The sequence below is a fragment of the Indicator indicator genome, chromosome Z, assembly GCF_027791375.1.
Source record: "Indicator indicator isolate 239-I01 chromosome Z, UM_Iind_1.1, whole genome shotgun sequence".
NCBI classification, from domain to species: domain Eukaryota; kingdom Metazoa; phylum Chordata; class Aves; order Piciformes; family Indicatoridae; genus Indicator; species Indicator indicator.
This window is the reverse complement of record NC_072053.1, coordinates 32,284,872-32,296,737: the sequence shown is the minus strand read 5'-3', so window position 1 is coordinate 32,296,737 and position 11,866 is coordinate 32,284,872. Positions and strand designations below refer to the sequence as shown.

Sequence of the window (11,866 nt, the reverse complement as noted above, 5' to 3'; positions counted from 1 at the left end):
AACTCAAGAGAGAACTGCAGCAAAGACTAAGCACATGGTGTGTGCTTCATAGTTTCAGCCTTGTCTGGTGAAGGTCACAGAATACGCTCCTAAGAGACAAGTAAAGAACCACCATTTCACCAGAAAACATGACTCTTTGCTGGAACACCTTGAAAACCAAGTGGTCCTCCCATAGCTTTAATGATACCTACTGTTATAGACCGGCTTTAAGCAGTAGGGAGTTGCAGTTGGGTCTTGTGTTAGATCTGCTGAAGCAGTCAGTCAGGTACAGTGCTATAAAACTGGGTTAAAAACAGATGTAAAAACTCACAATAAATTACTGTATTTATTCTGTACTAGAATTATTTTTTTTTCCAATCTCTATCTAGAATTTTTACTAAGCAACATTGTGGCCTGTTTTCGTTTTTCAGTCACACCAATACTTGTGCATATTCATTCCAGGTCTGAGTTTTTGTTTGTTTCAGATTCAAGTATGGCAAATAAGTGGCAAAACAACTATCTTAAAAAGGGGGAGAGTAAACAATGCAATCAGCAGCAAAGTATATATGCTACATTCAAACCCCAAACAGAGTATTTACAGAGGAAATCTTTTCTTCAACAGCTGTCAGCTGTAAAGGTATTTTTGTACAAATACTATATGGCAACAGTTTTACCGGTTACAACTGGGAAGGCATTTTGAAAGAAAAAAAAAAGAAGTACTATCTTTACATATCCCCTCTTTTCTCTTTAGTGACAAGAAAGATTTGCCGCACAAAGTCACGACACAGTGCTGGTTTTAAAGGCAGTCCAATGCATTATATTGACCTTGTTTCAGCTAGTCTGGAACTCACAACTGCCAGGTTTACAGTTAACAGGATTTTTTGTGAGGACTGCTCCGTGAAGCTTCTTTTCCTCGCCGCTGCCGAGCTGAGTCTTTGTCATCAGAAAGTGCGTTAGGGCGGTCAGGTGTGGTTGCTGGCCTAGATAAATCCTTACTTGCATTCTGTTTTCTTGAAGCAGACTGTTGAGCCTGAACGGTATCTTTTCCCATTACTTCCACAGTGTTAACAAAAACTGACTTGTCTTGATTTCCAAGTTTCCCTCTAAGGCTTGGAGCAGGGTGGTAGGCTTCTACAGCAACAGCAGTGCTGTGCAAGGCCACCAGTGAAACACTTTTGCTCATTTCTGCCTTATTGCTCCCTGCAGAATTGGTGCTTTTCTTATTTAGTTCCTTGCAGGTTGCAGGAAGCTCAGGTGAGCCTGCTTTAACTTTTGCTGAAGAAGCATCGCTCTTTGCTGAAGACAAAACAGGTACTTCTTGTCTACATTCAGAGAAATTGGTTGAACAAGTCAGTGGCTTTGTGGGGGTTGCAGCCACACGGCAAGAGCCCTGTCTGCTGGCAGCTGACAAATGTTTTATTGCAACCTGCTTGTTTGCATCCTCTGGCTGTTTTTGATTAACTTGTCCTTTCCCTTTTGAGTCTTGGGAGCTTTTGCTACTCACAGTTGCTTTTTCTGCTCCCTTTCCTCTGGCACTGCAGTTTGCAAGGCAAAGGGTAGGCTCTACGTTCCCACCGTCAAGCTGAACATAAAGTGTGTCAGTGCATATTTTTCCATCAGGTCTTTTGTCTGCAGAGACCATCTCATTACTAGGATTCTTGTCTGTCTCTTTGCTCGGAAAGAGACAGTCTTTCACAGTGGAAAACTTTGGAGATGTGATTTGTTTTTCACTGAGGTGAAGTTGCCTTTGATCAGCAGAGTCCCCCAAACTTGATGGTTCTTGCCTCTGCATCTGCTTAGAACTTTCTGGGCCTGCTGGTGCCAGGCCAAAAGCAGAGAATTTGGGTTTGGTGTCAGAAGCAATGCTGCTCATTTGGAGGGTGGCTACTGAGCCCTGCTCTAGACTCACAGGCCTTTTGGACTGCACGTGTTCATTGCCCATTTTTCTCAAAGAGCCTGAAACAGAAGAAGAGGGATCCAGCACATTTTTACTGGCATGCTTCCCATCTTTCCAAGAGCTAGTAGACACCTGAATAGTAGTTTCTTTCTCTTTTGCAGTTGCAGGGCATGGTTTTTCTGACAGTATCTGTTTATCTACATACTTTGACTTTGAGGAACTTGTATCAGGGGCTGGCCTGTGTTTATTACTGCTGCTTTCTACATAGGTGGCAGCAGGCTTCACGTGTTCTTGAACTTCTACATGAGCACCTATAGCCCGGTTTCTGCTTGAAACGTCTCCCACAGCAGGGGAGCCTGAAGCATTAAGCTGCTGCTGAGGAACGTGGCTGAACTGCTCTCTCCCGGTAGTCTGAAGCCTTATGTCAACAACCTGTTTCTGATCTTTATTTCCTAAATCTTTGGTATTGCCCTTCTGCACAGAGGAAACCAATGCAGACTTCTCGTTTTTAGGACCGCAGCCTCCTGAAAGTTGCATGGGTTGTCTAGGTGGAAGAGCTTCACTCTTTGATTCTGTGGTAATTTTCTTAGACTCATTAAGAACATCCTTCTTGGTTATGTCTCTTGCCACAAAACTACTAGCAACACTACTGTTGTCTTTGCCTAGCTGTTTCACTGATTCTCTGCCATCTTTAGGTTGTGCTTTGGGGCCAGCTGCCTGCATTTTTCCTTGTATCTGAGATGGAATGGCAAAATCAGCACATTTTTTTTCATTACTTTTGGAGTAGCTTGTTACCAAGATATCTGCAGCAGATACCTTCAGAGATGACTCCCTGATCACCTCCACCTTTGCAGGGATAGGCTCAAAACTTCTCTGGGTTACTGGCTGTTTGGCAGGCACCTCTTTTTGTGTTTGCTTCTCTTTTTCTAAAGTTTTTTCAGGACTGCTTTGGATAGCTGAAAGTTTGGAGTGTGTTTGACTAGTTTTAACACACTGACTTTGAATAACACAAGACTTCACATCCGTTGAGTTGTCCTTCTGTTTTGAAGGGGAAGTGTCTTTCTTTTGATCATCTTTGATAGCAGAAATATTGCCTTTAGTAGCTGGACTAGAAACTTTTTTCTCTGTCACTACTTCTGCAGCCACAGAGATGATTGGTGGATTTGGAGAACTCTTGCTTGTTTGTAGAACCTGAGTCTCTGATACAGGGACTTTGCCAGATTTTGAATAGTTTAAAAACTGTTCTTTCTGACAGGCCAGTTCTGCCTTCTCTCCACCCCCTTGTGGTACTGGGAGTTTAGGAGATCCCCCATCACTGCTGGCGCTCTGTCCTTCTGGCAGCACACACAAAGAAAGTTCAGTCTTTGGAGCCTGTGGTCCAGAAAGTAATGCAATGTCTAGTGTGCCTTCTATTGGCTTCAAAGAGGAAACTGATCTCCCATCGAGTTTATATTCTGATGGGCTTTTTCTGACAGGAGCATCAGTGGAAATCAGGGCTGATTTTTCCACGCTCACGTCCGTTCGGCTGTTTAAGGCCTTGAGAGGAACAGAAGACACTGAGTTAACCTGAGCAGCATGTGTACTGCCAATAAATGCTCTACCATCAGCAACTGCAGTGGAGTCCTGCTGTACATTTAAGGGTCTGCTTGTATTAAGCTGAAGGCATTCATGAACATTTGATGTCAATTTGGGTTTTAGCACTGGACAGACAGTGTCATCTTTTTCTTCAATGGACATTTTCTTCCTAAGATAATCAATATTTGCAAGCTTACCATCTAATCTTTCAAATTTGGCAAACTCTTTTGCTGGTACATTTTTATCAGTGTTTTCTCCCTTTCCATTTGGCATCCTGTCGGAGGACTGAGGTAACATATCTTGCAGTGTACATGGAGGGGAAATTCTTTTGAAGTCATAAGAAATGTGACTGAGTTCATTAGGAGGAAGCCCATGACACCCCATCTGTGCATCTAAAGCAACACCATCACTCGATCTCAAGTTTGAATTCTTTTGAAGGGTGTCTTTGAGTATGCCGCCAGCTGACTGGGCCTCCAAAGCAACAGTTTTTGTTTCAAACTGATTTAATCTTTCTAATACCTTCTGGAATGCTGTTTTATCTCTTTCTTCTAATCTTAAGGTATTGGGATTTTCCAGTTCACTGCTACGTTCATGTATAGCAGCACTTGTTTTCTCAGCAAAATCTTGCTTTTTCATAACTATCTTGACCTTCAGCTTCTCTCGGTCTAGCTCATCGATGGACTCTTGCCTACCTAATTTTCGGGAGATGGGTCGTTTCAAGCAGCCCTGCTCTGCAGGCCTGACTCGTGTGAGTGATGGCACATCACATACATTCTCCTCCAAGCTCTGAAGAATTAGGTCCCTTTGAGGTAATTCTCTATTCACCTCCTCCTGGGTCACTTCCAGACTGTGTTTTCGTGAACATAAGTGTTTCTTATCACTGCCGTAAGAGGGTGCAAGTTTCTCTTCAGACTGGACTCTCTTTAGCAGTGGAGATCTTGGAGGCTCTGCACTCTTTGGCCTAACAATATGCCTTACAATAGTTGGAGGGGAGTGCATTTTGCTAGGAAAAGACTGAGCAATTTTTGTATTTCCAATTGAATATCCTAGCAATGGTGATGGAGATCGTTGAGGAGATGTTGGCTGGGGTGTTGGAGAAGGTGTCCGTGCAAGAGGAGAGAGAGGAATGCTGCCAGCTGATTTGCGCCTTCCTGATCTGTATCTTTGCCCACCAAGCTTTGGACCCAAGCCATGAAGAGTGCTGGGTCTTATGTGTCCCGAACCAGCTGGAGAATCGGGAGCACTTGAACTAGGGGAGCTACTCTGGGAAGAGTTAGTACCTACAAAAGAAAAAAAAAAAATTAAGATTAGATAGATTTTTCTGATCCTTGTCCAAACGCTCAGTGAGACAGAACTTCCACCAGTCCAAAAGGGTGTGTGTGTCATTTGCTGCCCCAATGTTCAAAAATTTGAAAGGTTCTGAATGAGGGCTGCTATTTCTCCCTTTCTCACTCTGTTCCTTCATCCTCTTTATCACTTCCTTCTATTTAAATAGAACAGCTAATGCTTTCTGCCACTTCAAAGCAGTGATCAAGGCCTTTCAAATAATTTACCTTTTCTAAGGGACTGTACAGTAACTGCCACTTCTGGTACACACAGAAATCATGACAGAAGTAAAACGGGAAAAAGGGGCAGGCTTTCAGGGGCCAGAAAGATGGACATTTCAGAACTTAGCTAACCTTTTCAGCAATAAATATGCATTCCTGAGCGCCCATGATAGTTCCATTATGTAGCAACTTTTTCTTCAGTTTCATTCTTTCATCGATCAGGCTCTCCTAGACTGAGATTGTACCTTCTACTCCAATTGTGGATTGTTTATTATTCAACTTATAGCCATTGGACTTGGACTTAAAGTCTGCAACAAGCCTAGCAGACAATTCCCCCTTCTAGGTGCTTCTCTAGAATGAAAACACATTTGATTTTTCAGTACTCTTTTTCTCTTTTCCAGTCAGAAACCAGCTGTTCAATGACTATGCTTGTTAGAGCTTAGCATGGCTGTTAGCATAGTTTAACAGATCTGAGGGGCTCACAAGTAGAAGACACTTCAAGTCCTTTTCCTCTGCCCTCCATATCTTTGCACTCACCAGATGGAAAATCAGGAGTAGAGCGGTAGCTTGGGGTAGGTGATCTGGGAGACAGGCTGTGGGTTGGAGACCCAGGCAAGCTCTCCCCTGATGAAAGTGACCGGTTCAGGCAAGAGAAACTTCTACTGGTGTGAAGAAGAGGAGAGGGTTGCTTGGCCAGCTTTTTAAAGAGAGATCGTCTCCTAGTATGACAAGAGCAAAGGATTAATCAGAAGTTAAGATGCTCAGAAGACATAATCGTCACTAGCTGACATTGCTTCCCCCTCCCATTATCTTCAGAAAAGTAAATATTAGATCTAAATACTACATGAAAGCAAGCCACACTGCAGAGCGTGAAATTTAGAAAATACACTCATTTGCTGTAAGTGAGATAATCCATCACAAAAAGATGTAAAAAGATGTAGAAAACAAGACAGAGAATTGTATTAACTTCATATTTTAAATTAATTGCTAAGTATACAGACACACAAGGAAACCTGTCTGTCATGAAACAGATTACTCACTTCTCTAAATTCTCTTTCTTCTTCGTTTTTTTACTGCGCCTGATCATTCGGCTCCTACAGCAGTTTCGCCTGGCAGGGCCTGTCTTGATCGAAGTGTTCTCAAAAGGGGTTGTCATTACTGAGACTTTGTTACCACTCTGCCAAAATGGAGGAGGAAACTTAAGGTGAGAGTTATAGCAGCTTTGCCTTACATTGAAGCTACATGACAAATGGAAATGCAGCAAGGCAGAACTCCAGCACCAGAGTAAGAGATGACAGTGTAAGAAGCCCTATGCAGACACTGCCAGGCTAATTTAAGTCAGATAAACCATTACTGGAAAACTCCCATACTCTGCCCCATTTCCTCAGCTACTTCCACTCCAGCTTCCGGACAAAGAGAACTTTTAACAACTGTAGCCAGATAGGAGAACAAGACTAAGACTGCAACTGTCAAGATGAAAGCTTCTACAGAAACATTGTGATTTCCCATCAATTATAGCTGTGGCTGAGCACTGACAACTTCCTTTGACAGGCAAAACTCTGCATGTAAATTTATTAACAATTTATAATCTAAGTCAATTCACAGTCAATACCTATGTTAGTCTCTGCTAAAAGGATTACATAAAAACTGCAGTATAATGAGATACAGTAAAAAACAAAGATACTACTGTCCATTAAAAAAGCTGTTGTTTTTGTTTGTTTTTAAAGAAAATTTGTCGTTTTCTAATAGAATTTACCTCAGAAAACTCCAGAACTGAAAAATTTGACAGATTATTCATAGAAGTCCAACTGCAGGACCAGAACGTTGTTAAGCAAAGAGGCTCTATGGGACATGCCTGGCTACAAACAGGACAAAAAACTCTTTGGTCCTTAAGATTATAAAAGGCAGGTTCCTATACAGTAGACAAGAACAGATTTTGTATTCTTTGTTTCCACTTTTCCTTGCTGATTTCATGTTAAAAGGAGAGAACAAGAGGTAGCATTATCATCAAAAGCCTGAATTACCTGATGAAGGTAGGGAAACCTGAAAAAGTGCTTGAAAATGTCATTTTTTTTCAGAAACAGAGACTTCTGTTTGTTTTAGTGCCTCAAATGTACCTTGGCTACCTCAGCAACAGTGCCAGTTTACTGCATTGATACCAAAATCATAGCAGGATACATGAAGTCATTGACCTTTCTTCAGATCTGTGCAATAGTACCTTAGAGTGTGTACTTGAGCAATGACAAAATCTAGTAACTAATCTCTGAAGAAAACAACAAATTTCTTAATCCTTGGTAAAAAGAGCAAGTGCTTTTATACACCAGTTATCCAAAAAGGTACCTTTAGCAACAACTCAATGACTTCTGTATGAACAAGACCATGCACTAGCTCTCCGTTGATATGAGTAATCAGGTCTCCAGCTTTTAAACCTGCTTGATAAGCAGCACCTCCTTCTTCCACATTCTGGAAATCAGAGAATACACACAATATGAACTCCTGTTTAAGCTTTGTACTTCACCATAGAGTTAAGGATTGTTTTAATTTGGTTCAAACTCACCAAGCTGCCAATTAGAGGGAACAGTGTAGCACAAAAGTGATGAAATACCAAACCAAACTGACTTGCAGATTATTTTGAAGATGGATTAAATAATTTATTATATTTTAAAATTAGCCTTTGAAAGCTTGTCATGCAATGATTACTGAAGCCTACAGTCCTTACAGAGCTAAGCCCAAAAAACAAACCTACAGTATTTTGGGGGGGGAAAAAAAATGAAAAAAAAAAAGCACTTTTATTGCACTGTACCATTTTCCCCCCTTTATTTCACTGATATGATGCTACACCAGTGGCAAGAAATAATTGGTTTTACTTCTTCCATTATCAATTAAATGAACTCAATTCTCCAGACTCAGTGTTCTTGATGGATTAATAGGTCTGAGAAATGAACAACATGAATGAAAAATAAGTAATATACAACTGCATCAGTAGCATTGCCACTTCAAAACCTACAAATGCATATTTAAAACAAAGTGCTGTACAAAACTTCAAAGTTTTTGATATATTTGTAATAAAATGTGCAAAATTATTTTAAGGTAATTGAAATATTTTAGTTTATACACACATTCACAATCTTTATGCATGTATAATTATATAATATAGATAATTTATCAACTTCAATTATAAAATAGATGTAAATACATATATACATATATATTTACATGAATAATTATTTTAAAATTAAGAAGTTTGATAACCAATGGAATTCAAGAACTGCTGTCTTTTCCTTTATCCTGCCTTGCTGAAATTAGTACTGACCATCAGGGATGAAAAATTCATTATTTATCAAAACAGTCAGTTTTGATAAATAATGGTCAGTCCTTTTCCTGTGACAAAATCTTCAAAAGGTATTCACAACTCCAAATGAGTCATGCATTTCTACACAAAAAAACTAGTGCTTACAATCAGCTTACTTGTGTCTAGTAAAATACTTTTGTCTACCATGAATCAACAACATGTATATTTCAACAATTTCTGTTTACAAGCTCCTATTTTTCAGACCCCTGTCCCCCTGGTTGCTAAACTACACTGCACTTAGACATGGCTGTTCACGGTTGCCAAGCTTGCCAAAAGAAAGTGACGCATGCAGAGGGTCATGCTGCATGTGAATGCCACTTCTGCCCAACGTGGCTTGTGCTGTCCCTAGAGCCAACACTGCTCTTGTGAACAGGCATGAATTTAATTCTAAGAAAATTGTCTGTCATGACATCATGATTTACACTGTAACTGTCAACACTAAGATACCACAGGTACCGTGGCTGTAAATAACCAAAACCCCTATTATCTTACCCAAACAATGTGGTCCACAGTGTAGATGTTGCTGTCACCAACATAAACCCTGATAGCTCGGATGGTGAAGCCATACTTTTTTCCTGAACTGTGAATTACTATTGGTTGGTGAGGATTTGCAGCAGTGATTGATGAGTCATGGCTGGGAGACGAATCTCGGGAGGATGATGGATCAGATGATAGGGAATGGGGAGACATAGGACTTCCCAAAGGAGAAACACCAAACACATCTGGAAGAAAAATAATCTGCCTATTAGAGTACATTCTGAGCACATACCAATACAGATACAGAATAGGGATCTGCTTGATTTTATGAACACCTTTGTGTAAAAATATGTAATTGTCTTTGCATGAGCATGCTCTTCTCCTCAATTAGTGGGTATCTTAGTGATACTTGAACTAAATTAATTTCCCAGTATTAACGCAAAGGTTAACTTTTTAGATGTAGACTGATTTTGCCTTTTAGACAGGAAACACACTCATTGCTCACTTTAAAAGAATGATACTCACTCCTCTTCCCAACACTCAAAACCAACACCCTCCCCCCCAAAAAAAAAACAACATCCAAACCAACCAACCAAAAAAACCCCCAAAAACTCCAGACTTTGGCATTTGATGTTATTGAGACTACCCATAAAACCATCCTCAAAATCATCCAGCAGTGCTAAACAAAGCACTAGCTTTTTTTTTTGCTTCCAGTTACATATGCAGATAAAGACTACTGTAGTTAAACTACAGTATCTAGTTGTTACATAGGACAGTAATTTAATGCTTGTACCAAGCCTCCATTTCTACCTCCTGCTACATCATGCAAGAATTTGTTGCAACAGAACCAACTGCTGCTTTGTTTTGCTTCATTGTTCTGAAAGCACTATGTTCTCATACTCGTGCAAAGGAAAACACAACTGCAGCAGCACAAAATACACTTCGGTAATTGTAATAGGGTGACAGCTCTGCAAAGTAATGCAGCTCAGAGAGATTCCAGGTTTGGTGTCCTTGTCAAGCCATGTCATGTGAGTGTAGATATGCTTTGACTGCAGAGGTGCTACTCCTTGGATGTGAGTCACCAGAGGCTCCCAGAGATTGGTATCACTGGCCTAATGCTGAAATCTCACAGAACAGCCAGGGGACTGCTACCCCCTGGCTCGGACATATGCCCAGATCTTCCACCCTCTGCTGCATGTGGGACATGTCCTGTGACTCAGCTACACGACTTAAGTCAGGAACACTGGCCATCTGCTGCCGTAGTTTAAGGATAAATATGAGTAAGGTATGATTGTTTGATAGTATTAGGTACAACTAACGTAAGATTTTGCTTACTATAAATATAATGACAACATTTTTAAGTGTAGGCAAAGCTAAGTTTGGATTTTATAGAAATGAAGCCAAGATGAAATTATAAAAAAAACTGTAGTTTACTAAGCACAGAAACTCAGCCTGTATCATCTCTGCACTTCATGATTCTTACTCAACATCCATCTACTAGAATACAAACTGATGGATAACTCGAGTGTTACTCGGCTGTGCAATTATCTGTGTATATATGTTGCTCTTGTGATAGCTAATCTCAATAATTTGCATGCACTACAGGCCCTCTACCAGCAGAAAAACACAACCACGGTGCTGTTACAGGGGTATACCAGAATCACATGACATTTGGGAGAGAAATATTAGTTAGAAGAAAAGGGCTATACAAGGAACAAGCCTGGAGTGTTTGCAAGGCACTTGCAGTTTCAGTGAGGGTTACTGTCCTTCTCATGTAGTTTGTGAGAAAGATTGTTCATGTTCAGAGAGCATTACAGAAATGCTTCTCATTGTCACCTAGTTGTCCTCATTCAAGCAGAGGCAAAATACACCTCTTTAACTAAGGATCAACATTTTCCTCTTGACATGTCATGATTAGTAGCTGTCATGAAAGATACTGTGTAGGAACTGTTCTTTAAACTGTGAAGAAGGTAGAAAGCATCAGTTAAATCAGAATTTCCTGCAGTAATAGGGATCATACAGGTCTTTCTCCTCTTCAAAGACTCCGAAACACAGTAGCACAGTGTTTCCTCACCAACCCCCCTCACCAAGGAGGGCATAGGACACTTTTTTTCAACCCGAAGACAGGCAAACAATAGAGTGGTTTGGGTTGGAAGGGACCATAAAGATCACCTAGTTCTAACCCCTCTGCCATGGGCAGGAACGACTTCCACTGGATCAGGTTCCTCAAAGTCCCCTTCAAATTGATCTTGAACTCTTCCAGGCAGGGGGCACCCATGACTTCCCTGGGCAATCTGTTCCAGTGTCTCATCACCCTCATGGCAAAGAGTTTCTTCCTAATGTCTAATCTAAAATCTACCCTCTTTCATCTTGAAACCATTCCCTCTCAGTCCTATCACTACATTCCCTTGCAAAGTCCCTCCCCTTCTTTCCTGTCAGTCCTGGAAGGATATAATAAAGTGTGCTCAGAGCCTTCTCCTCTTCAAACTGAAGAAACCCCAGTTCTCTCAGTCTGACCTCAGAGCAGAGATGCTTCAGCTTCCTCTTCAAGCCCTCCTCTAGACTCACTGAAGCAGGTCCACATCTTTTTTAAATTACTCTGGGGGCCCCAGAGCTGAGCACCATACTCCATCTAGGGTGTCATCAGAGCAGAGGGCATTGTCCTCTGTTGTCCTCACCCTTGTCCTGCTGGCCACACTTGTTCTGAGGCAACCCAAGATACAACTGGCTTTCTGTTCTGTAAGTGCATGCTGCTGGCTCATATTCAGTCTTTCATCTGCCAAACCCCCAAGTCCTTCTTTGCAGGGCTTATCTCAATCCACTCATCATCTCACCTGTATTTCACTTGGGACAATACCATGTTCCGGACCTTGAATTTGGCATTGTTAAATCTCATGAATTTTGCAAGCCTGTCAAGGTCCTTCTAGATGGCCTTCCTTCCTTCCAGCATGTCTACCATGCAGCTTGGTGCTGTTGGCAAACTTGCTGAGGGGGCACTAAATCCCACTAACTATACTGCTGACAACGATGTTAAAGAGC

At 41.1% G+C, this 11,866-nt stretch overlaps 1 protein-coding gene across 1 annotated transcript in view; it reads right to left on the bottom strand.

Annotated features, from left to right (window-relative positions):
* Window positions 1-723: 723 nt before the first annotated feature.
* Window positions 724-11,866, bottom strand: part of MAST4 (microtubule associated serine/threonine kinase family member 4) — a 341,770-nt gene continuing 330,627 nt past the window's right edge. Inside the window, exons 27-31 of the mRNA XM_054397478.1 lie at window positions 8,843-9,072; window positions 7,339-7,461; window positions 6,039-6,175; window positions 5,536-5,717; window positions 724-4,731 (exon numbers count right to left, since the gene is read on the bottom strand). Coding sequence (XP_054253453.1) covers window positions 848-4,731; window positions 5,536-5,717; window positions 6,039-6,175; window positions 7,339-7,461; window positions 8,843-9,072 — 4,556 coding nt within the window. The 3' untranslated portion in view covers window positions 724-847. The remainder of the gene's footprint in view (window positions 4,732-5,535; window positions 5,718-6,038; window positions 6,176-7,338; window positions 7,462-8,842; window positions 9,073-11,866) is intronic.